General features: G+C 41.2%; 1 protein-coding gene across 4 annotated transcripts in view; it reads right to left on the bottom strand.

The window, feature by feature from the left end:
* Nucleotides 1–1,069: 1,069 nt before the first annotated feature.
* The window catches only part of FMO4 (flavin containing dimethylaniline monoxygenase 4), a 43,378-nt gene continuing 17,673 nt past the window's right edge, over nt 1,070–26,774 (bottom strand). For all 4 annotated transcript variants that reach the window (XM_039225370.1, XM_039225371.1, XM_039225373.1 and 1 more), the window contains 5 exons: nt 9,478–9,620; nt 8,050–8,249; nt 6,379–6,731; nt 3,882–3,951; nt 1,070–1,692 (listed from right to left, as the gene is read on the bottom strand). In XM_039225370.1, coding sequence (XP_039081301.1) covers nt 1,281–1,692; nt 3,882–3,951; nt 6,379–6,731; nt 8,050–8,249; nt 9,478–9,620 — 1,178 coding nt within the window. In that variant the 3' untranslated portion in view covers nt 1,070–1,280. The remainder of the gene's footprint in view (nt 1,693–3,881; nt 3,952–6,378; nt 6,732–8,049; nt 8,250–9,477; nt 9,621–26,774) is intronic.

Raw genomic sequence — 26,774 nt, 5'->3', positions numbered from 1 at the left:
ACGGCAAGGGAAACAATAAAACTAATTAATAGGCAACTGATGTTATGGGAAAAGATAGTTACAAATGACGTATTGGATAAAGGGCTAGTATCCAAAATCTATAAGGAACTCTCCTAACTCCTCACCTTAGAAACAAATAATCCAGTGAAGAAATGGGCAGAAGACATGAACAGACACTTCTCCAAAGAGGACATCCTGATGGTCAATAGACACATGAAATGATGCTCAATGTCACTCATCATCAGGGAAATACAAATCAAAACCACACTAGATACCACCTCACGCCGGTCAGAGTGGCTAAAATGAACAAATCAGGAGACTATAGATGCTGGCAAGGATGTGGAGAAACGAGCGCCCTCCTACACTGTTGGTGGGGATGTAAACTGGTGCAGCCACTCTGGAAACCAGTGTGGAGATTCTTCAAAAATTAACAATACAACTCCCCTATGACCCAGCAATAGCACTGCTAGGAATTTACCCAAGGGATACAGGAGTGCTGATGCATAGGGGCACATATACCCCAATGTTCATAGCAGCACTTTCAACAATAGCCAGATTATGGAAAGAGCCTAAATGTCCATCAACTGATGAATGGATCAAGAAGATGTGGGTTATATATACAATGGAATACTACATGGCAATGAGAAAGAATAAAATCTGGACATTCGTAGCAACATGGATGGAACTCAAGGGTGTTATGCTAAGTGAAATAAGTCAGGCAGAGAAGGACAGATACCATATGTTTTCACTCATAAGTGGAACAGGAGAAACTTAACAGAGGACCATGGGGAAGGGGAAGGAGGAAAGTAATAGGGAGAGGGAGGGAGGAAAACCACGAGGGACTCTTGAATACGAAGAACAAACTGATGGGGGAGGGGGACAGGGGAAGGGGGTGATGGGCATGGAGGAGGGTACTTGTGGGGATGAGCACTGGGTGTTATATGGAAACCAACTTGACAATATACTATTAAAAAAATAAATAAAATTTCCACCAAACGACTCAATTAGAGGGTTTTGATGAAAACAATGACAATATTTTTATTTTAGGAAAATTGTTTAGGTAGTAGAGTAGAATATATATTGGAAACAGAGGCAAGAAAAGAAGCACTGAGACCACAGAGAAAGGCAGTATAATAATTCAGATAAGAGATGACTGGGCTTGGATTTGAATGATACGATGGAGTTATCATTTACGATGGAGTTATGATTGAGAGGAGAGGAGAAATGCACAAGTATTTGGAGTTAGAATTAATATGGCTTGGGTCAACTCTTGTAACCAATCAGATTCGTCCTCCCCAAATACTTTTTAGGTAAGAGGAAATTCTTGCACCAACTTCAAAAAAAGGTGATTTACAGATCAGTAGAAGACAGGTAAGTAGGATAGGTGCCCCCCAGACTTTTAAATAATGTGACATGGAGGTAGGCTTGGAATCAGAGACAATTCGAGTTTTTAAAGGTTTCAGTGTTCTGTCCCATTGGGTCAGGATGGCATTTCTGGCTCCATCCCATTTTCCAGGTCCCATTAGGCGGTACTGGTAAGGAGTACATGGTCCAAAGAAAACTTCCCAAGCGAGTTTGGGATCCTTGAGGAACAGATATGGGACACTGGGCTTCGTGCCTATGCATGCAGCGATGTCATCCATGTATGCAATGTACTCAAGTTTGTCTTTACTGATGTCTTTCATCACACGCCTGAGGGGGAAGAAGATGGATCATTTTTCAGTTTCAAGTTATAAGTCACCTTTCCTCCTGCTATTTTGTTTCTTTTTATCTCAGTCAAACCATGTTGGGGAATGTTTTTGTATGTTGCAAAGAAAAAAAATAAGAGGAGTTTATCTACAGAAAGTATTTGGGAGGGTAATTAATTTTGTTAAAGGAGATGGTAAAAGGAGGCAATCAGAAGAGCAGGAAAGAGTAGTTCTAGATAATGCTTTAGGTTCTTGAGTTTGATATAAGAATAAAATCTCATCCAGCCTCAATACAACAGTTGTTGAACAAACATTATCAGAAAGCATCACACATATGGTCACCTAAATTATTGTTATTGATGTTAATTGTGAGTCGAGAGAGCCATACATGGGGCACTGAACATGACACAGATATGGGTATCTTTATATGAAAGCTTTATTCCTACCTATTTCTGTTGTTCGTAAACTTTCATAATGTCCCAATGACAGTCATTAATTCAGTCCTTCAATAAATAAATATTAAGTGTCCATCACATGACAGGCATCATTCTAGGTGCCAGGAGTCCAACAATTTAATAAAACAAAGTTCTTGCTGTCAAGAAGCTTACCTTCTAGTGAGGAAATTAACCGGCTCTAACCACCCCCCCTCCCAGCCAAACAAATCTGTAATAAATCAGGTGGTCAGGTGGTAATAGGTATAATGAGGCGATATAGAAGAGGGGAGGGAGGGTGCAATAAATGGATTGAGTAGGCCACCATATGTATACAGTGTTGTCAGAGAAGGCTTCTCTTAGGAGGCAATATTGGACAGCATGAGCCTGAAGGTATGGGTAGGGGAGAGGAGAGAACGTTCCAGGCAGAGGGAAGAGTAAGTGCAAAGGTTCTGAGGGGGCTATGGTTGGCGTGTTTGAGGACTAGGGAGGTGGCTGCAGTGACTGGAGCAGTATGGGTGAGGTGGGAGAATAGTAGGCAGTGAGGGCACAGTGATAACTGGCTGTTCTGGAGCATTATAGAGTCCCAGGGAAGTTTCTGGGAGTGAAATGGGAAGCAATTGGAGGGTTTTGAACACAAAAACGACGTGGTGCTGCTCACTTCTGCCACAGTGTCAAAACTTGGCACTCTCTGTAGAACAACAAAGAGGAGGCGAGGAAACCGGATAAGTGGTGACAGCAAGTGTCCTGGTAAGAGGTGACAGTGGCCTGGTCTGGGGTGGTTGGGGGGGTAGGAATACAGGTTTTGGAATCTGTATTTGTTTGGAGGTAGGAGCTGACAGTATTTGCTGCTGTAAGGTAGGGAGAGAAAAAGAGGAACAAAGGGGTTTCGGCCGATCACCTGGAGTGAGTAGCCAGTGACTGAGAAGGGGAAGAAAAGATTCAGAACAGGCCGGGGGCAGGATGGGTGGGCAGGTGGTGCAGGGTGAGAGTTGGTTCTTAGACATAATAAATATGAGATACCTAAGTGGTATCCAAGTGGAGATCTCTAGAGGGACTTGGATTAGGAGTTGGAATTCTGGGGAGAGACTTGGGAGCCATGACTATGTGATGGAATTGAAAGCCACAGGCCTGGGTGAGGCCACCTAGGAGTAAGTGTTCATAGAAGTGAGAAAGCATCTGAGGATTAAGGCTGGAGTTCACCAATTTTTAGGAGTGAGGAAGAGGTGACAGCAGTAACTGCAGGGAAATGGCAGCCTAAGAGACAAAAGGAGAATAAAGACTCAAGGGGGTTCTGGGGACCAAGTGAGCTCAAGGTTGGGGCCTTGGCTCTGTGCTCTGCTAAGAGGAACTGGTACCCCCACCTGACACATCGGAGACCACAAATCTAGTTGGTGAAACAGTTAGGATTAAAAGCATATTCTTCCAGGGACTCCTGGGTGGCTCAGTCAGTTGAGCGTCTGACTTCGGCTCAGGTCATGATCTCATGGTTCATGAGTTCGAGCCCTGCATCAGGCTCTGTGCTAACAGCTCAGAGCCTGGAGCCTCCTTCAGATTCTGTGTCTCCCTCTCTCTGTATCCTTCCCCCACTTGTACTCTGTATCTCTCTCTCTCTCTCTCTCTCTCTTTCTCTCAAATAAACATTTTAAAAAATCTAAAAACAAAACAAAACATAACTCTTCTGGCTCTAATGCAGGTTTGTTGGTAAGGAAATATATTAATAGGTTTTTCTGGAAGAAGTTGCATGTCATGTCTGTCATACCTTTCGATGAGCTGTTCCTTTTTAGTAGCCTCAGCCATCAATTTTTGGGATGGAGGTATCTTACAGAGTCCTGTGAGAAACGTTGGAAACAATATCAACATCACATGTGTCTTTTCCTTTGAGTGCTCTTTCTCCCTCATTTCTGGCCCCCTACTGTCTACCCTTAGAATGTGTAAGAGTCAAAGCTGAGACTGGAATTAGAGGTAATTTTTGGCTTTACTTAGGGGTTCTTAGATCGTCTCTGGAGGCTCTTTGGAGAAGTGTGCAAATTAAGCCTCAATTAGTTGAGTTTCTTTTGTCATCTGGAGGCAAAATCCCCCTCCAAACCCACTTAACCAGGGTTGGTGGCATTCTACTGCCAGAATTATGAGGATGGATGCCCCAAAGCCCAGGCCTCAAACTGTGCTGACCCATTGGTCATCAGCACCTGCTACAGCTCATTTACCTACTCACACATTACCTACATTTATATGTGCTATTTGTATTGCATTGTTTGTATACCCCTGTTTGTATTTGTAAGTGTGTATTAAAGCTTTTCGTTGGTTAAATGTAACTACTTAAAATGACTTCATTTTTATAACCCTGCTTTGACACATCTTCACTTTTGTTATACCGGGAGCCTCAACTGTGGAAGTGCCTGGTTGTCTCTCATCTTCACAGAGAGACCAGACTCTAACCTCTTGCGGGGATGTGCTCCTTCTCAGTCTCTCTCCTAGACAGTCTCAGCGCTTGGACTCTGCTCTTCTGACGGGAGCCAAGTACTGTCCCCAGGGTGTGGGGTTACTATCTACTGGAGATAGGGCTGACTTAGCCCTGTGGTGTACTTGCCTCTCAAGTCACTTTATCCTGTAAAAAGTGAGCAAGACTTTACTTAGTGGTTCTCAGATCGCTTCTGGAGGCTCTCTGGAGAAGTGTGCAAATTAAGCCTGTGGAGTGATCTAATTGAGTTTCATTTTGTCAGCTCTGTCATGCTGGTGAGCATCTTTGAGCTCATTATATATAAAACATTAAAAAAACCACCAGGTACTTAAGATTCTTCTGAGGTTTTAATATAATCAGATAATGTTGTGAAAGCACTTTAATTGGCCTTAAAGAAACAAAAATTCATGATCATTTAATGAAAATGTGAAGAATTTGAGGTCTATTACATTTGTATAGTGTGAGTGAAGTCTACACTACTTAGTACTGCATTATATACTATTTGTAAATTACTGGTGATTGTTTTTATTCATCCATGACACAATTCTGCTAAAGAACACCTGGTTGGCTCCATTGTGATTGCTTTTATATTAAAAAATCAGGGATGCCTGGGTGGCTCAATTGGTTAAGTGTCTGACCTTGGCTCGGGTCATGATCTCTCATTTTGTGGGTTTGAGCCCCGCATCGGCCTCTGTGCTGACAGCTCAGAACCTGGACCCTGCTTTAGATTCTGTGTCTCCTTGTCTCTCTATCCCTCCCTTGCTCATGTGCTGTTTCTCTCCCTTTCTAAATAAAATAAAATAAAATATTTCAAAAAATTAAAAATTGTACAAATGCAATAATTTAAAATGCTTACTAATCTAAAACCTGCCCTACTTTAGAGAGGTCTAATAGTAACATCAAGAGTAAGAACGACAGTTATCAATTAATAGAGTTCACTATGTGCCAAGTACTGTGCTAAGTGCTTGGCAGACATTATCCATCTCATAAAATCCTTGTGAAAGAGCTTTTATTATCCCCACTTTACAAATAAAGGGGCTGAGATTCGGAGAGGTCCTCACAAAGATAATGAGTTTTAGAGTTGGTGTCAGATGCTGGTAGCCCTGACTCCGTCATCTGCATTCTTACTGTGAAAACTGACAGCAGTTAGTGCCCAGTGTCTAAAATGTATTTTTAAATGTTTATTTATTTTTGAGAGAGATATAGAGACAGAATGCGAGCAGGGGAGTGGCAGAGACAGAAGGAGACACAGAATCTGAAGCAGGCTCCAGGCTCTGAGCTGTCAACACAGAGCCCGATGCAGGGCTCGAACTCACAAACCGTGAGATCATGACCTGAGCCGAAGTTGGATGCTTAACAGACTGAGCCACCCAGGTGCCCCTAAAATATCTTTTATAGGCATTACTGAAAGGTTACCATCTTCTCAGAACTCAACTTTATTCACAGTCTGCATTATTCCAGAAACTTTCTTTGGAAAGGATATAAAGTTCTATTTCTAGAAATAAATGGAAAGATTCAGAAGTAAATAGAGTAGAACAGAGTATAGGATCCCAAAGCTTCCAATAATTTCATCTGAGATACATGATTATATCTTGCTGCGCAAGCTGAACCCATCCACACACTCAAAACCTTTTTTCCACTGTCACTTTAGTGACACAAGCACACGCATGAAATTAAGGATTTATTAAACTTAAAGTATTATGGTACTTTAGCTCACATCTGTTCCATTTTGGCTGAATCACAAAACACTAATATGAAACTCACTTGATCACATAGGCTTTAAATAGAGTCAAGGTACCTTTGAATACTCTTGTGGCCCACCGTGCCTGGAGCTCTGTGCCTGATAAGATGGATCCTTGAAGGCTGATGAGGCCAATGATGGCTAATGTCGCCCTCTCCAGGTTTGAAGGAAATACCTGCTTATACAGGAATATCTTCTTTGTACAAAGGCTTTTGAGAGGTTCTTCAAGAAAGGGAAAAGAGAATGTGTATCCTGTTGTTAAGACCACAACATCAATGTTTTCCTCCACTGTTCCATCTTCAAAGAAAGCAGAGGTTTCTGTGAACTCCTTCACACTGGTTTTCATAGTGATGGTCCCACATAGGATACAGGTGGGCAGTTCATCATTCACAATGAATTTTGGTTTTTCCCTTTGACACAGAAGAGAAAATTATTCACTGTAGTTGTATCTGTTAGACGCTTGAGCAAATTATTTGGTTGGCTCAGGGGAATTGATCTGCCAAGACAAGGGAGTGAATTGACCAATGTCTAATTCAAAGTTGTCTACCCAACTTATGTTTCAATAACATCTTTTGTTTTTCTGCTTCCAGTAGAAGGCATGTGGGAAATGACTAAACCTATTCTTACCTGCCTGGGGTTTAAAATTCCCTATCTCCTGAAATTCATTTCCAGAGCCATGCTTTTCTTGAAGAGTTAGGATCAAGTATACAACTATCCATTTAAGAATCAGTTTTAGGTCTCACATCACCCAGGCCTCCAAGGATTGACAAGAAGCAAAGAGGAAATTGGCAAGAAACTTTTTGGATAAAAATTTTAAAAAATCTGAATCAAGTTATGCTGATAAATATTTTTATTACAAACATCATTCCATCTAATTACAGCAGATATAAAATAGACATATCAAATCATCCATTGTCATTAATCTTCTTGACAGGTTGAGAGCTGTCTTACCAAAAAAAAAATTGGGTCAACCATAAAATAGGTCACATTTAATGACCTTAAATTCATTTCAAAAGTTTTCTTTTCCTTGCCATGTACAGCTTCATACAGATGTGTATTAAAATGCATAATTTTAGGAATTCTTATTGGAAATTCATCCTCAATCATTCAGCCAGAGAATCATTAGCAAGAACTGGCCATTTGTACTTGGGATGCTGAAAATATTCCATTTGTACATGGTATGCATTTGAAGATTCTTCAAAGCCAATTTTAATGTCCTGATTTTCAAGCTAGAAATGAAAAGTTTTTATCCTTCATTATATTCTATCCTTCATTATATTCTACTACTTTTGTTACCAGACAGAGAATATTCCTATTTGAGGTAACTGATAGACATGGTCTTAAGGAACTGAGCTCAGAAAAAAATAAAAGCAGCTTAATAATTATTGAATATTTGAATTCTGAATAAGGTAGAATTAGAAATTATTGATTGTTTTCTAAAAATATTATTGTTTTTTAAAAATATGTTTACTTTGAGAGAGATAGAGAGAGAGAGAGAGAGAGTGTATGCATGTGTCCGAGTGAGCAGGGGAGGGGCAGAGAGAGAGGAAGAGAGAGAATTCCAAGCAGGCTCCATGCTGTCAGCAGGGAGCCCAATTAGGGGCTTGATCTCATGACCTGAACTGAAAAGCTGAAATCAAGAGCTGGATGCTTAACTGACTGAGTCACCTAAGTGCCCTAAAATTACTGATTCAATAATTTTCCCATTAAATAAAAAATTTTAAGTACCCCTTTGTAATACTTAATCCATAATTCTCATGGTTAAATCTTTTATTCAGTTGCCTCTCTTGAATCCAGTTTCGTACACATGAAGGCAGAACTTGAGCCATAAAATGAAGGTATCTTCTTGTAATCACCATATTATGGGGGTAACCCCCATTTGAACAGCGGTAGACAACCCAGGTACCAGTTCTAGTACTGAGAAGTACCTAAAAGGTCAGGAAGGATAAGTATATGTACATCATTTTGTAGTATTTTTCTTTGATGTGTTTCAAATGTTCTTATAACATCTGTCCTTTTTAAAAAAACTCTCATTTTAATTTCAGTGAATTAACATACAGTGTTATATTAGTTTCAGGTGTACAACATGGTAATTCAACCTTTCCACACATCACCCAGTGTTCATCATCACAAGTGCACTTCTTAATCCCCATCACCTATTTCACCCATCCCCTCACCGCCCTCTCTTTTGGTATCATCAGTTGGTTCTCTATGGTTAAGAGTGTGTTTCTTGGTTTGCCTCTTTTCCCCTTTGCTCATTTGTTTCTTAAATTCCACATATGAGTGAAATCATATGGTATTTTTATTTCTCTGACTAACTTATTTCACTTAGCATTATACTTTCTCATTCCATACATGCTGTTGCAAATGGCAAGATTTCATTCATAACTTCTGTTTTTAACTTATGAGTTTGTGCAGAGATCTACCACTGACTGTTTCTTTTCGTTTTTCTTTTATAAATCAATTTTACCTGATCTGCATATCTGTTAAGTGTTTCTATCATGTTCACTATAAGAATTACAGTAATAGCAGATATATGGACTATTGATCTGGCAATTTCTACATGTGAATAATGTAGAATTTAAAGTGGAGTTTTGAGAAAGCAATTTTAACTGAGTTCAATAAAAATCTTAAAGTTTTCATTTCCAAATCTAATTAATTGTCCTATAATTTATGTTACAGTGGAACGGATTTCTAATTTGTGAGTCTATGGTTGGATTTTCTAAAGTCATTCTGCACACTTCATGGGCAAAGTAAAGGCTGTTTTTATCTTACAACAGATTCTAACTGTAACTTCAAATAGAAAATTTGGACGTGTTCAGAAAACAACCTCCCTTTCTTATTTGTATACTGCGGTTTTGCCAGTGTTATGAAGATAGAGTGTAAAAAAAAGATAATTGGTCTGGGTGGAGTAATTTGTCCATTCTGTCTCATTCCTGAAACAGTACGTCTGAAAAAATGCCTCATGGTCTGGCATCCACAGTTTCCCTGACCCCTTTCAGAGATGGTTCAATTTTGTAATGTGTGGATTTTGTTTTCACTCATATTGTGTCCACATGATTTAGCAGCTGGCCAATGTGTTTTGTGATTTTGTATCCCTCTGTCCAGCCCACAGAAACGAGGATGGGGCTGGGGTGTGGATTGACCCTGGTGTACCTGGGCTGCTGTGCGACTGAGTTCCACTGCCACATCTCCTCCAGTGTTCCCAAGACCGATCACTAACACGCGTTTGCCTTGAAAGCCTTCTGGGCTCCTATATTCCTGACTGTGCAGGATCTGGCCTTTAAATTTATGAATACCTGATGGGAGGGAGGGATCAGAAAATCAGAAGTATCTAAAGTTTTATTACTCTTTAGTATGCACGCATAGGGTCTGTAGGAAAAGAAAAGTTCCAGAAATATGTCAGCCTTTTGCTCCTAGTGCTATACGCAGGATGTAGAAGCTATGTATCATTTCTCTCTCCCATTGAATTCTCTGAGCCTGGATATAGCTTTAGTACAACTTGCAGGAGATTTAAAACTATAGAAGGTAAATTCCACACAAGTGCTCCCTTTTAAAGCAATTACTTGGGGGAAATCAAGGTCACTGCAGACCATAAGAAACATCTCGTGCATGACCCCAAACTTCCTAAGCAAGAAGTTGATTGCTGATGCATGTTATTTTACCCAACAGATATATCCTATAAGAATATGGTTTGTATATAGAACATTTTTACAAGTGAATTTTAATTCAATTATAATTTTCCACAAAAATTTTGTGGCAAGTTCTCTTATACATAATTATTTTGTGGCTTAGGCTTGCTTCTTATACTTTATGCCTATTTTACTTTATTCTTTTTAAAAACATTTTTTGTCAATTTTTATTTAGTTTTGAGAGAGAGAGAGAGAGAGAGAGAGAGAGAAATAGGCAGAGAGGGAGGGAGACACAGAAGCCGAAGCAGGCTCCAGGCTCTGAGATGTCAGCACAGAGCCCAACGCAGAGTTCGAACCCATGAGCCAAGAGATCATGACCCAAGCCAAAGTCAGACGCTCAACTTATTGAGCCACCCAGGTGCCCAACTTTATTCTTTATTATAGGCTTAATGCTTTATTATACTGTCTGCTTATTTTTACCTTATTCTTATGTTATTTATATTTGTTGTACTGGCTGATTTTTCAAGTTCGGAACACTGTTTATACAAGTATCAATTTTATGGTATTTATATACAGGAGAAGGGCTCCTTTATACAGATATTTCTTCTCTTGATTTATTTTTGACAATTATCTCCTTGGCATGTAGAAAAGACACAAACCATAAATTCATATAAGTGAAGACTGGTAGAAACAGTGGAAGTGGAGATATTTCCAGTGGCAGCTGCAGCAATCGACATTATGAGGTGGCAGAGGAAAAAGAGTGACAGGGACAGTGACCATCAGTGAGATGAAACTCTGACAAAGAATCTGAAAGGAAGCCCTGCAGTGTAGAGAGTTTAAAAGCCTCTCAGCCCACTACTTCAAGTGCTTTTGAAATTTTAATCTAAAAAAAATGAAATTGTTTCCTAGAATATATGAATCTTCTATTACAGTGATTGATTCATTTACTCAATATTTATTGAAGAGCTACTATGTATAGCACAATATATATATATTTTTAAGTTGATTTATTTTGAGAGAGAGAGAGACACTGTGGGTGAGCAGGGGAGGGGCAAAAAAAGGGAGAGAGAGAGAGTTTCCCAAGCACATCAGCACAGAGCCAGATGTAGGGCTTGAACCCACGAACTGCGAGATCATGACCTGAGTCAAAATCAAGAGTCAGATGCTTAACTGACTAAGCCACCCAGGAGCCTTACGATGCCAATTTTTGCTTAAGGAGGCTTCATGCCGTGTGGAGTCCAATGCAGGGCTTGAACTCATGACCCTGAGATCAAGACCTGAGCTGAGATCAATAGTCAGACACTTAACCAGTTGTGCCACCTAAGTGCTGCTGACACCATTTGAAAGGGACTTTGCATGACATAGGCATCTGCCCAGGCAATGAGACCCTAAAGACAGTCTGGGTGGAGATGCCTGGGGGAGGAGCTAGGGTTCAAGGAGTTGTATGTGGCCAGTGAGAGGGTGCGTCTCATAATAAGGGGCTGCGTTGACAGATCCTCTTTCATGGAATGTCTCTCGGAAGCAGAACCTATGAAAACACCTCACAAAGTGTCAATCTTAGGCATCTCCATGGCCAGAGAAAACTAGCAGCTGATTGGTGCTGGTCAAAAAAGACCCTTGCTAAAGAGGAGGTAAGATGGCGGAGAAGTAGGGAGCTCTGTACATTTCACTCGCCCCATCTCTCAAATGGAGAAGGCCTGAAGTCATAGGAACCCTTATAGAATCCAGGAGTTTGGGAGGAAAAGGAGACAGAGTCCACTGAGAAAACTTTATAGCGTGAGTGCGAACTGGGGAAGATAAAATCAGGCCGGGACTGGAGACCCAGAGGGAGGAGGGATCCCCCTTTGCGGGGAACTGTGGTGAGTCTAGGGGAAAAAAGAAAGAGTGGCCAAAACTGTTCAAGACACTGTCCCTGTCTCTGGAGAAGCACAGAAGAAAAATCTGTGCTTGGGATACAGAGGTACCCGGTTCCCTGCTGTCCAGCTGACCAGAGGCAGGATGCACTCATCCCAGGTGACCCCTGGTGAAAATACTCCTCGCTCGCCAGCCCGACCTGCAGGGGACGGGAGCAGCAGCTTCCGGCTCTATCCCCAGGGGGAAGGCGACAAGCTTGAAACTGCTCTGAGGGACTCGCCTGTAAGTTTATATTTTGGGCAATATTAATGGGGTGTGTGGACTGAGATCTGGAAACGAGGCCTGGCTTGGGATATAGAGCACAGCCCAACTTGGCTATGCCCCTGGCACAGGGAGATCACACCCAAAAGAGTGAGTTGCAACACTTGGTGTGAGAAGGGACTGGGGCGCCACCATTTTTCTCCCCACAACCACCAAGGCAAGACCCCCGCAGGACGCACTGGACCAAACCACGCCCATCCCCGCTAGAGAGCTGCCCTCTTCTTCTTTTTTTTACTGGAGCTGGGGCAAGACCAACATGGATGCACTGCCCTGATTAATTCTGGTCACTGGCTTGCTTAAACAGTCACTTTAATCCATTCTCTAGATGTAAATTCTATACCTCCACCATTACTTTTTAACTCTTTCTCTCTGGAGTAATCAGAATATATGTAGTTTCTCTGAGTAGCATTATCGTCATTTCTTTTGTCTCCTCTCCAACCATATTCCCCTTTCTTTCTTTGAATTAAGGCTCTTAGTCTTTCTGCCTGCTCATTTCATTTCCAATTTTGCTTCCTCCCTGCCCTGTCATTTCTCTCTTTGTATATGCTCTTCCACCAGCACTGCATACACCTGGCTATTTATTTGTGTCTGGGAATTCTGGTTCTATGCTTTAGACTGTCCTTTGTCTATTGGGTTTTTTCTTTTTCCTTTTCTTTTCTTCTTTTTCCTTTTTTATGTATTTTTATTATTCATCTTCCCTACTTCCTCTTTTCTTTCTTTCTTCTTCTTTTTTTGTATGTGTCTCTTCCTTTTTTCTTTTTCTTTTTTCCCTTTCGGTTTGAGTGTTTGTTGGATTTGTCTGTGCGTTTGTGTACCTTTGTTCCGTGTGTGTTTGTCTGTTTTCTTTTCCAGGGCTACCTCAAGAAACAAGCCAAAGTACACATGGGAGAGTACACATGGTGGAGAGTCCCAAATACCACTACAAGTAGGAAAATAAAATAACCAAGGTCTCAAAAAGAGAGACCAAGAGACACCATTCAAAGAAAACCTTCTGAACGGACAGGCTCTGGACAGTCAAAGAGCCTTTGGTACAGCAGCACTCATAGGTGGAGAGTGCATAACAAGCTTTTAAAACTAACAAGAGATAGAAAGCTAATCAAAATGATGAAACGGAAGAGCTCTCCTCCAAAGAAATTCCAGGAGGAGTAGATAGCTAAAGAACTGCTCAAAACAGATATAAGCAAAATAACTGAACAAGAATTTAGAACAATAGTCATAAAATTAAACTCTGGGCTTGAAAAAGGCATGGAAGACATCAGAGAAACTATTGCTACAAAGAGTATGGAGCTTAAAAATAGTTGTGATGAATTAAAAAACGCTATAAATGAGATGCAAAATAAAATGGAGGTGTCCAATGCACAGATTGAAGAGGCAGAAAGGAGAATAAGTGATATAGAAGACAGAATTATAGAAAAAGAGGAAGTTGAGAAAAAGAGAGATAAACTGATACAGGAGCATGAAAGGAGAGTTCGAGAGCTCAGCAATACAATCAAACGGAAAAATATCTGTATCATAGGAATTCCAGAAGAGGAAGAAAGAGGGAAAGGCGTTGAAGGAGTTCTCGAAAAAATTATAGCAGAGAACTTCCCCAATATGGGGAAGGAAACAGACATTGAAATCCAGGAGGCACAGAGAACTCCCCTCAGACATAACTTGAATCGATTTTCTGCACGACATATCATAGTGAAACTGGCAAAATATGAGGACAAAAAGAGAATTCTGAAAGCAGTTAGGGATAAAAGGACCCTATTACAAAGGGAAACCTATAAGAGTGGTGACAGATCTATCTACTGAAACTTGGCAGGCCAGAAAGGAATGGCAGGAGATCTTCAATGTGATGAACAGTAAAAATATGCAGCCAAGAATCCTCTATCCAGCAAGCTTGTCATTCAAAACAGAAGGAGAGATCAAAGTCTTTCCTAGTGAACAGAAATTGAAAGAATTTGGCACCACTAAGCCAGCCCTACAAAAATCCTGAGGGGGACTCACTGAGGGAAATGTTGCAAGGAACGAAGACACCAGAGACACCACCACAAGCATGAACCCCACAAAGGACACAATGACTCTAAACCCGTATGTTTCAATAATAACACTGAATGTAAATGGGCTGAATGCTCCAATCAAAAGACATAGGGGAGCAGAATGGATTAAAAAAAAACAAAATCCATCTATTTGCTGTCTACATGAAAGTCATTTTAGACTGGAGGACACCTTCAGATTAAAAGTCAGGGGATGGAGAAATACCTATCATGCTACTGGAAGTCAAAAGAAAGCTGGAGTAGTATACTTATATCAGGCAAACTGGCCTTTAAAGTAAAGAGAGTAAGAAGGGATGAAGAAGAGCATTATATAATAATTACAGGGTCCATCCATCAGGAAGAGCTAACAATTATAAATATCTACGCACCGAATATGGAAGCAGCTAAATATATAAAACAGTTAATCACAAAAACACAGAAACAATCTCATGGATAAGAATGTGCTAATAGCAGAGGAATTTAATACTCCACTTCCAGCAATGGATAGATCAACCAGACAGAAAATCACTAAAGAAACAATGGACTGGAATGACACATTGGATCAGATGGATCTGGCAGATATATTTAGAACTCTGCATCCTGAGGCCAAGGAATTCACTTTCTTCTCAAGTGCTCATGGCACATTCTCCAAGACAGATCACATACTGGGACATAAAGCAGCCCTCAATAAATATAAAAGAATTGAGATCATACCATGCACACTGTCAGATCATAATGCTTTGAAACTTTAAATCAATCACAAGAAGAAGTCTGGAAAACATCCAAAACCATGGAGGTTAAAGAACACCCTACTAAAGAATGAATGGGTCAATCAGGCAATTAGAGAAAAAATTAAAAAATATATGGAAACAAATGAAAATGAAAATACAACAATCCAAACTTGATGGGATGCGGCAAAGGCAGTCCTAAGAGGAAAGTACATTGCACTCCAGGCCTATTTCAAGAAATTAGGGAAAGCGTGGATGCAAAATCTAACAACTCGCCAAAGGAACTAGAGGCAGAGCAACAAGAGCACCCCAAACCCAGTAGAAGAAGAGAAATAGTAAAATCAGAGCAGAAATAAACGACATAGAGACCAAAGAAACAGTTGAACAGATCCATGAAACCAAGAGTTGGTTCTTTGAAAAAATAAACAAAATTGACAAACCTCTAGCCAGGCTTCTTAAGAAGAAAAGAGAGAGCACCCAAATAGACAAAATCATGGATGAACATGGACTTATTACAACCAACCCCTCAGAAATACAAGTAATTATCAGGGGATACTATGAAATATTATATGCCAATAAATTGGACAACTTAGAAGAAATGGACAAATTCCTAAACACACACTCACTACCAAAATTCACACGGGAAGAAATAGAAAATCTGAACAGACCCATCACTAGTGAATAAATCGAATCAGTGATCAAAAATCTCCCAACAAATAAAAGCCCTGGACCTGATGGCTTCCCAGGGGAGTTCTACCAGACATTTAAAACGGAATTAATACCAATTCTTTTCAAGCTATTCCAAAAAACAGAAATTGAAGGAAAACTTCCGGACTCTTTTTATGAAGCCAGCAACACTCTGATTCCCAAGCCAGGCAGAGATTCAGCCAAAAAAGAGACCTACAGGCCAATATCTTTGATGAACACAGATGCAAAAATCCTCAACAAGATCCTTGCAAATCGAATCCAACAGCACATAAAAAGAATTATCCACCAAGATCAAGTGGGATTCATTCCTGGGTTACAGGGCTGGTTCAACATTCGCAAATCAATGTACTCCATCACATCAACAAAAGAAAAGATAAAAACCATATGATCCTGTCGATAGATGCGGAAAAAACTTTTGACAAAATACAACATCCCTTCTTAATAAAGACCGTCGAGAAAGTCGGGATAGAAGGAACTTACTTAAACATCATAAAAGCCATCTATAAGAGCCCTCAGCTAACATCATCCTCAACGGGGAAAAACTGAGAGCTTTCCCCCTGAGATCAGAAACACGACAGGGATGTCCACTCTCACCACTGTTGTTTCACATAGTGCTGGAAGTCCTAGCATCAGCCATCAGACACAAAAGGAAATCAAAGGCCTCAAAATTGGCAAAGAAGAAGTCAAACTTTCACTTTTCACAGACGACATGATACTCTACATAGAAAACCCGACAGACTCCACCAGAAACCTTCTAGAACTGATCCAAGAATTCAGCCAAGTTGCAGGGTACAAAATCAACGTACAGAAATCGGTTGCATTTTTATACACCAACAATGAAGCAACAGAAAGAGAAATCAAGAAACTGATCCCATTCACAATTGCACAAAAAACCATAAAATACCTCAGAATAAAACTAACCAAGGATACAAGAGATCTGTATGAGGAAAACTATAGAAACCTTATGAAGGAAATTGAAGAAGACACAAAGAAATGGGAAAATATTCCATGCTCATGGATTGGAAGAATAAATATAGTTAAAATATCATTACTACCCAAGGCAACCTACACTTTCAATGCACTCCCAATCAAAATTGTACCAGAATACTTCTCAACATTAGAACAAACTATCCTAAAATTTGTATGGAACCACAAAAGATCCCGAATAGCCAAAGTAATATTGAGGAAGAAAACCAAAACGGGAGGCATCACTATCCCAGATTTTGGCCTCTACTACAAAGCTGTCATCATCAAGACAGTATGGTATTGGCACAAAAACAGACACATAGACTGATGGAATAGAATAGAGAACTCAGAATTGGATCCACAAATGTACTAATCTTTGACAAAGTGGGAAAGAGTACCCAATGAAAAAAAGACAGCCTCTTTAACAGATGGTGCTGGGAGAACTGGACAGCAACATGCAGAAGAATGAAACTAGTTCATTTTCTCATATCATACACAAAAGTAAACTTAAAATGGATAAAGGATCTGAATGTGAGACAGGAAACCATCAAAACCCTAGAGGAGAAAGCAGGCAACAACCTCCTTGACCTCAACCGCATCAATTTCTTACTTGACACATCCCCAAAGGCAAGGGAATCAATAGCAAAAATGAACTATTGGGCCCTCATCAAGATTAAAAGCTTTGGGGCACCTGGGTGGCTCAGTCGGTTAAGCGTCTGACTTTGGCTCAGGTCATGATCTCATGGTTCATGGGTTCAAGCTCCATGTTCGGCTCTGTGCTGACAGCTAGCTCAGAGCCTGGAGCCTGTCTTCGGATTCTGTGTCTCCTTCTCTCTCTGACCCTTCCCTGCTCACGCTCTCTCTCTCTCTCTCTCCCTCAAAAATAAATAAAAACATTAAAAAAAAAGATTAAAAGCTTCTGCACGGCAAGGGAAACAATCCGTAAAACTAATAGGCAACTGACAGAATGGGAAAAGATAGTTGCAAATGACATATCAGATAAAGGACTAGTATCCAAAATCTATAAGGAACTCACCAAACTCCACACCCGAAAAACAAATAATCCATTGAAGAAATGGGCAGAAGATATGAACAGACACTTCTCCAAAGAGGACATCCAGATGGCCAACAGACACATGAAATGATGCTCAGCATCCCTCCTCATCAGGGAACTACAAATCAAAACCACACTGAGATACCACCTCAAGCCAGTCAGAGTGGCTAAAATGAGCAAATCAGAGAACTCTAGATGCTGGCGAGGATGTGGAGAAATGGGCACCTTCCTGCACTGTTGGTGGGAATGTAAACTGGTACAGCTCCTCTGGAAAACAGTGTGGAGATTCCTCAAAAATTTAACAATAGAACTCCCCTATGACCCAGCAATAGCACTGCTAGGAACTTACCCAAGGGATACAGGAGTGCTGAGGCATAGGAGCACATGTACCCCAATGTTCATAGCAGCACTCTCCACAATAGCCAAAACATGGAAAGTGCCTAAGTGTCCTTCAACAGACGAATGGATCAAGAAGATGTGGTTTATCTCTACGATGGAATGCTACATGGCAATGAGAAAGAATGAAATCTGGCCATGTGTAGCAACATGGTTGGAAATTGAGGGTGTAATGCTGAGTGAAATAAGTCAGGCAGAGAAGGACAGTTACCATATGTTTGCATGTGTAGGATGATTAGGAAGACCTTATCGGAGGACCGTGGGGTAAAGAAGGGGAAAAATAGTGGGGGAGCGGGAAGGAGACAAACCATGAGAGACTCCTGAATGATGAGAACAAACTGAGGGCTGATGGGGGTGGGAGGGAGGGGAAGGAGGGTGATGGGCATGGAGGAGGGCACTTGTGGGGATGAGCACTAGGTGTTATATGGAAACCAATTTGACAATAAACTATTTTTTAAAAAAAGTTAAGGTCAATGTTAAGTGTTGTACTTCAGCTGAAAAAGTTTTAAAAAATCAATGTTAATTAACAATGTTAATTAAATGTTAATCATGAAAAAAAAAAGACCCTTGCTGCCCCTGTGACTCCAATTCCAGAAGGGTCTAAAATTAGAGACTGTAGCTGGTGGGTGTCGGGTTTGGTGGGAGGAGGAACTGGGAGAGGAAGGGAGAAAGCCATGCACGCCATTCTTCCCACTGGGCCGTCCAGCCCAAAGCAGGCTCTAGTTGGGGGAGGGAAAGCTCCACCATCCCATGTAGCTGCAGGTTTTGACTATTCCACGAGGCAAGATGTTTCATTATAAAAATGAAAATTTTTTTGGTGATTTTAAAGCGATGAGAGGACTTGCTATGATCTGACAGAGAAGCAGTGGGAATGGCCCAGGATTGCACGGAGAGGTAGTGGAATGGCAAGCCCCACAGAGCAGATCTGCACGGACATTGAAAAAAAAAAAAAGATGCACCTTACATACCTGGCTTTTCCTTTACCTGGAGGCACTGTTTTGGGCTTAGGGCTTGAGATGAGAAAAGGCAGTCTCTGTTCTCAAGGAGTCTGTCCTCCAATGCGAAAGAGGTAAGTAGACAGCAGCTAACATTGACTCAGCCCTTTCTATGCAAGTCCAAGGCATTCTTCTAAGGACTTTGTAATATTAATTAATTTAAACCTCAACAACCCCATGGGTGGACAGTTTTATTATTCAGATTTACTATGACTGAGAGTGAGGTACAGAGAGGTTAAGCAACTTGTCTGTGGTCACAACAGTAGTTAGCAGAGCCCAGACAGAAGCTCAGGTCCTCTGAGTTTGGAGCTTAGCTGTCAAGCATGATGGTCTACTGCCTCCCAGAACAGGAGCTGTTGCAATGGCTTCAATGGGGCATCTGGTCTAGATTGAGTTTAGGAAGTCATCCTGGAGGAGGCATTTTTTTTTTTTTTTTAAAGAATGACATTTGAGGGTAGTCTGGGTGGCTCAGTTGGTTGAGCATCCGACTCTTGATTTCGGCTCAGGTCATGATACTAGGGTCATGGGTTAGAGCCCCGCATTGGGCTCTGTGCTGAGCATGGAGCCTGCTTGGGACTCTTTCTCTCTCTTTCCCTCTGCTCCTCTTTCCCGCTCGTGCTTTCTCTCTCTTCCTCTAAAAAAAAAAAAGTCTTAAAAAAGCCGAATGACATTTGAAGGACGATTAGGAATTTGAGAAGGGGAGCGCTAAGGGGGTTCAGAGAAGGGGGACCAGCACATGTGATAACTGCATTAGAGAAAAGGGTTTCTAGCTATTTACTGAGGTTTTGCTGGAGAGAAGCTTCTGGAGGCCTCAAGGTTGGTTCATGGATTTTGTGTCTTTCATATTACCTAATCCAATGTCTTGAAAATGACAGGCTCTTTATAACTGTATATTTGAGAAGGGAACCTTATAGACACACCTCTTTTCTATGAATTATTATTATTTTTTTGATAGATAGGGTAGAAATAGCCCTGATATTTACTCTACAAAGAAAAGTTTATGTTCCCAGGTAAAACATGTTCTACATTGGTATTAAAACTCTTCATTAGTGAAAAGCAGAAAAGGCATCTCAAAATGTGCAAACCTTAGCCTGATGCCAGAGGGGCTTTGACAGCATTTTATTTTATTTTATTTTATTTTATTTATTTATTTATTTATTTATTTATTTATTTATTTTTAACAAATAGTTTATTGTGAAATTAGTTTCCACATAACACCCGGTGCTCATCCCCACAAGTGTCCTCCTCCATGCCCATCCCTCCTCCCCGCCACATCCATCAGTCCTCAGTTTTCGTCATCATTCAAGAGTCTCTCATGGTTTGCCTCTCTCCCTTTCCCCCACCATTTCCCCCCTTCTTCTCCCCCATGGTCCTCAGTTAAGTTCCTCCTAATCCTCCTATACGTGCAAACATATGGTATTTGTCCTTCTCTGCCTGACTTATTTCGCTCAGCATAACACCCTCAAGGTCCATCCATGTTGCTACACATGGCCAGATTTCATTGTTTCTCATTGCCATGTAGTATTCCATGGTATAGATAAACCACATCTTCTTGATCCATTCATCTGTTGATGGACACTTAGGCTCTTTCCATGTTTTAGCTATTGTGGAGAGTGCTGCTATGAACATTGGGGTACATGTGCTCCTATGCCTCAGCATTTCTGTATCCCTTGGGTAAATTCCTAGCAGTGCTATTGCTGGGTCATAGGGGAGTTCTATTGTTAGTTTCCTGAGGAACCTCCACACTGTTTTCCAGAGGGGCTGTACCAGTTTACATTCCCACCAACAGTGTAGGAGGGTGCCCGTTTCTCCACATCCTCGCCAGCATCTAGAGTTCTCTGATTTGCTCATTTTAGCCACTCTGACTGGCGTGAGGTGGTATCTCAGTGTGGTTTTGATTTGTATTTCCCTGATGAGGAGGGATGCTGAGCATCGTTTCATGTGTCTGTTGGCCATCTGGATGTCCTCTTTGGAGAAGTGTCTGTTCATATCTTCTGCCCATTTCTTCACTGGGTTGTTTGTTTTTCGGGTGTGGAGTTTGGTGAGTTCCTTATAGATTTTGGATATTAACCCTTTATCTGATATGTCATTTGCAACTATCTTTTCCCATTCCGTTGGTTGCCTATTAGTTTTGTGGGTTGTTTCCTTTGCTGTGCAGAAGCTTTTAATCTTGATGAGGTCCCAATCGTTTATTTTTGCTCTTGATTCCCTTGCTTTTGGGGATGTGTCAAGTAAGAAGTTGAAAGCATTTTAAATCATTACTCAAACAGCTGTAGCTTTCTTGCACTCTGGTATAAGTGAAGACTGACAGAAATTATGTATTTATTCTGAAACTATTCTAATTTGGGCCAGGGCTTTGTCTTCCAATGCCTTGCTGTTTACTTGAGGAAATTGTATGACTAGGTGCTGTTATTATTTTGGATTGCTGTCATGTTTGAATATTTAACATGCTAAAGGAGTTTAGGACATGCCACCCAAAACATGCTGTCTTGATAGGCTGGTAATTTCGAGACGAAGGCACTTGAAAAGCAGCAAATGCAGGGAGAGGTTTTCTCAGAAATCCCCACATCTGCCTAAAGATCAGTCCTCCAAAACTAACTTCATGGTCATAATCTCCTTCCTGGTAGTTTCATCAACCAGGGAAAATTGACTTCCATCACAGGAAAGGAAAGTAGAAGTCTATACTTAGACTAACTTTGTCACAAACGGTCATATCTCCCATCTACTTTCCAGAGGGTCCCATTCATCTTTCTAGAAACATTTGCTCTCCCCTGGATTGCCGATACCCTCTTCCCCTTTCCCTGTTAAGATGTTATAAACTCTCACATCTCACCACTTTTTCTGGTATTCATTTTCTTCCTATGATACCCCCACATTAATATTAAAAATTAATACATTTGTATACCTTTCCCCCCTCTTCAGTTCCTGTTGTTAGTTTATTTCACAAACCCGGTTATCAAACCGAGGAGGGTAGAGAGTAAGTCTTCTCTCCCTTATACCACAGACACATGCATTTCAGTGTATGTATATGCAGAGTGGGGCCTTTTTTGGACAATGCACCCGTACTATTATTTCAGAAAAAAGGCAATGTCAGCCATGACCCAAGTGTATATATAATCTTCTCCTTTTTCTAAACCAAAGCAATAAGAAACTTTAACACTGTGAATAACTTCTAAATTCAGGGAGCTGGAACTTCGATTTAATGCTGTCTCTGCATGGAGCGGGGATCATTTTAGAAATAAAGAGATTATAATCTTTTCCTCTCAGAATAAAAGGAGGGCTGGGAAACTTTAAGAGACCCAAGGGACATTTTGTATCGCAGTTTTAATAACATTGATAGAGCATGGATTTTTCTTGGAATAATCTTTTGCAGTCTATACTAATTGTATTCATATTTCACATATGTGGAAACTGAGATTTGGAGGGATTATGTGATTTTTGTGAGATCACACTTGTCAATGAGTAGGGAGTTGGGAATTGAAATGCAAGCAAGCACTATGATCCAAGATCCTGGGCTTTTTATTTTAAGTTTACTTATTTATATTGGGGGGCAGAGAAAGGGAGACAGAGAATCCCAAGCTGGCTCCATGCTCAGCGTGGAGCTTAGCACAAGGCTTTTTCTCATGACCACGAGATCACAACCTGAGCCAATATCAAGAGTCAGATGCTTAACAAACAGGGCCAGCCAGGAGCCCCAAGATCCTGGACTTTTAGGATCCATGACCGTTCCCCATCTCTCTTACAGTATCATCCTGTCATCGTTTTGCACATGGTAAATTGCATTGTCGGTTTACTCAAAGGATGAATTCATACTATAGTTTGGCAGAAAGCTACATTTTACAAAAAATCTTAATGGACTGTGCTCAGCTCATCACGTGAAAGCACGTGGTTGGGAAACACTGGGCTGTGGCCATAGCCTACATCTATCATTACACTGGTTCTTTTCTTTCAGACTGTTTTCACAGAAGACTGTGAGGCATCTGATTTCAAAGCACATGAAAATACTCTCTCGAGTTGGACTTGTAGCAATCCTCCTGGAGGTGGCCGTGATTCATCCTTATCTTACAGGTAAATCCATTAGAGTTTAGAAAGGCCAAGTGAATTAAGGCCATACAACTAATAAGTGCCAGGGGCAGGATTTAAATTCTGGGTTTTTGATTCCCAATTTGTGCTTACATTTCAGCTATTTTTCTCCCTCAAGTGACTTAAGTGATTGTGTTTGCCTTGGAAATAGCAAATAATTATATTTAATTTGGTACCAGTAACTTTTTTCCCATTTCTTTTCTGCAAGAGAGAGGGCAGAATTCTTTCATACCAACATCTGGAGCTGAATTCCCCTGAACACTCTGTGCTAGGTCCTTTGGTTTCATCCAAAAGCAGACCTAGGAAGAAGGTGCCATGAGCCCTTCATCTCACAGGTGGAGAAATAGGGACTTAGGACACACGATCTGCCCATGTGCCAACGAATGTCAGAGGCAAAATCTAAAGGTAGCCCCATGGTAAACAGGACTATGCTGCCTCCACGTGGGCTTTTAGATTCTGATTCCATTAGAATCACGTTGCTGGGGGAGTCTGTTCAACATTAGGATTCCCAGGGCCCACCATGAGAGGTTCTTATTCTATACATGCCACATCAACTTGCTTTTAGAATAAGCAGCTCAGGACTCAGCAGTGGTTGGGAAACACTGGGCTGTGGCCATAGCCTACATCTATCATTACACCAGTTCTTTTCTTTCAGACGGTTTTCACAAAGACTGTGAGGCATCTGATTTCAATCAACAGGTCCATATTAAACATATACTAATGTCACAATGAGTTACTTCAAGGTTCAGCTTTCATTTTTACTATATTTTCCTTTTTGAATCTCACATCCTTGAGTGGGGATTGGGTCCGAAACCAGAAAACTGGGTACTACCGAGCACTTCCAGAGTGCCACCCCTTCACTTGGGGGAAGTCTGATGCCATATAATAAATTCATCCCTTGTGGTGCTCATGAAATGTAACAACCAGGGGCAGCAGTTTTTAGACAACTGGGCGATTTAGCACAGAAACATCCAACTCTTAAGTTTTTTGCTTTTTGTTTTAAATAGAAGTCTTTTCTGCAATGTATTATACATTTTCTGTCCTAAAAGTAGAACATGGGGCTTTTGGGGGCTCAGTTTGTTCAACACCCAACTCTGGTTCAGATCATGATCTCAGGGTTTGTGAATTCAAGCCCTGCATGGGGCTCTGTGCTGACAGCTCAGGGCTTGGAGCCTGCTTCGGATTCTGTGTCTCCCTCTCTTTCTGCCCCTCTCTTATTTGAACCCTATCTGTCTCTCTCTGTCAAAAATAAACAATAAAAAAACCTAAAAGTAGAACATACTGATAATTCAAGGCCACCTTTCTAACCTTCAATTACTGCATTGTTCTCTTATATAGCCACACCCTCAGGGGCTGTTGAAGGGCAAGGGACTTAGTTTGCCTTGTCACCAAATATCTCTGGAGCATTTTGCTACTGTGGTTCATTCATCTTATACTTATTGCCCCAATGTTATGTGTTAGGAAAGGCTTAGCAACAACCTTAGGGAAAGGAAGATCAGGCACTTGAACTCCATTTACAATGTTCACAAAGTGTAAGAACATTGATTAAGAATTGATCAAACGTAATTAGGCATTCAGATCACTAATCTATAACTAGTGATCACAACTGATATGTGTTTAAAGAGTTCCTCTTAAACACTCGTGTGTGTTGGAGAGAGGAATGAAGAGGGGTAAGCTGCAGAACAGTCTCTGTGTTACCCATCGGGGGTTGACACGTGGGATCCAGGAGGGGCTGGCACTGTAAGGAGGAATGGCTTCTGAGGCAGCAGTGATAATGTTGTGGTAGGAACCCCTCCCTAAGGAGAGAGTAAAAAAAAAAGGAGAGAGGAGAGAGGCCTTCAAGGTCACCTAGATATGCACCCAGGTGCCTACATCCCCCATGACCTTGTAAACTGAGACAACTTAATCAGACTGCATGTTTATGTGTGTTACCATATATGGGAGACAAAGAAATAGAAAATGCATTAAAAAACCATGCCATGTGATGTGGGCCGCTTGGTTCTTTGGGTACGAACCCAACTGAGCCGTGCCGACACGAATAAAGTTGCTTCCTGGAAAGAAAAGCCTCGGTGTCACAACTCTCTATGCGAGAATCCTGCAACAATGTGACTAACAGGGGTGAATATTTCTTAATCTAAAAAAATCACATGCCTCTTAAGAAGCAGGTTCTCTGAACTATTCTCAGGTAACAGCTCATAGTTGATCATGAGTCACAGCAGCAGTAGCAAATATTTATGGAGTGTTTTGTGTCTGGTCCCATGGTAAGTATTTTACATGGATGAGCTAATTTAATTCTTAAAAAATTTTTTTTAATGTTTATTCATTTTTGAGAGAGAGAGAGACAGAGCATGAGTGGGGGTAGGGCAGAGAGAGAGGGAGACACAGAATCTAAAGCATGCTCCAGGCTCTGAGCTGTCAGCACAGAGTCAGACGCTGGGCCCAAACTCGGGAACCGTGAGATCTTGACCTGAGCTGGTCAGACACTTAACCAACTAAGTTCCCCAGGAACCCTGATCTCGTTTAATTCTTAAACCACTCTCTGAAATGGAATCGCTTGGTTACATTTACCCAGGCGGGCAGGCATGCGGTCCAGGCCACCAGACTTTAGACCCTTGCTCCTAGAGGCACCTGGGTGGCTCAGTCGGTTAAATGTCTGACTCTTGATCTCGGCTCGGGTCTTGATCTCAGGGTTGTGAGTTAAAGCCCCGTGTTGGGCTAGGTGTGAAGCCTTCTTAAAAAAAAAAAAAAAAAGAACTTTGTTTATAACTTTTATGTTAAATGCCACTTATTGCCAAGGGCCAATGCCCTGAGGGGACTGTAGCAGATCAGGACTCTCTGGAAACGATTCTGTGTCCATTCACTGAGATACCTCAGACGAGGAACACAGAGGGAACTGGAATATTTGTCCCAGTGTCTTCCTCTGACAAATCCTTCTAAAGCCTTGTCTTAAACTAAGATTCCCTCAGGATGAGTCTCTGAAGTCTGTGTGTGTGGATTCCTTCCTTCTCCACAATCTTGGCTTTGTGGCAAAAAGAAGGGCACGCCAATATTTCTACTGCAGTCATTTCCAGCCCAGAGATAATTAAGGTATGTAAAAATGTTTGCTCTTGAAATGATCCCAACCTGCCTTGTGATTCTACTTTGTGTTTGCCCAGTCTCTTTTCAGAGAATGTACTTTACACTGCCGCACGGATCCTCGCCTCTCACTCCTGACTTATCTTTCGAAATAGCACCTTTAGTCAGAGTCTAAGTACAGCCGAGGATAAGCCAACCGAAACCTGACAAGATACTATCTTCCAAAAATATTAGCCATTTGATCTTGGTACACATTTCCCCATGGAAACATAACAGAAACATAACTAGCCATTCTATATTTCTCTTTTTTTTTTTTATGTTTTTTTTTTTTTTTTCTCTAGGAGACAGAGAGAGAGACAGCGTGAGCAGGGGAGGGTCAGAGAGAGAGGGAGTCACAGACTGAAACAGGCTCTGGGCTCTGAGCTGGCAGTCAGCACAGAGCCCGCCGCGGGGCTCGAACCCACGAACCGCGAGATCATGCCCTAAGCGAAAGTCGGACGCTTAACCGACTAAGCCACCCAGGCGCCCCTATATTTCTCTTTTTCTATGTTTGTTTATTTTTGAGAGAGAGAGAGAGGGAGAATGAGCGTGGCGGTTAGAGGGGGAGGGGGCAGCGAGAGGCG

This window comes from Hyaena hyaena, unplaced genomic scaffold, assembly GCF_003009895.1.
Source record: "Hyaena hyaena isolate Hyena2069 unplaced genomic scaffold, ASM300989v1 scaffold_2102, whole genome shotgun sequence".
NCBI lineage: Eukaryota > Metazoa > Chordata > Mammalia > Carnivora > Hyaenidae > Hyaena > Hyaena hyaena.
The sequence above is the reverse complement of the archived record's forward strand: the minus strand, read 5'-3'. Positions and strand labels throughout refer to the sequence as shown.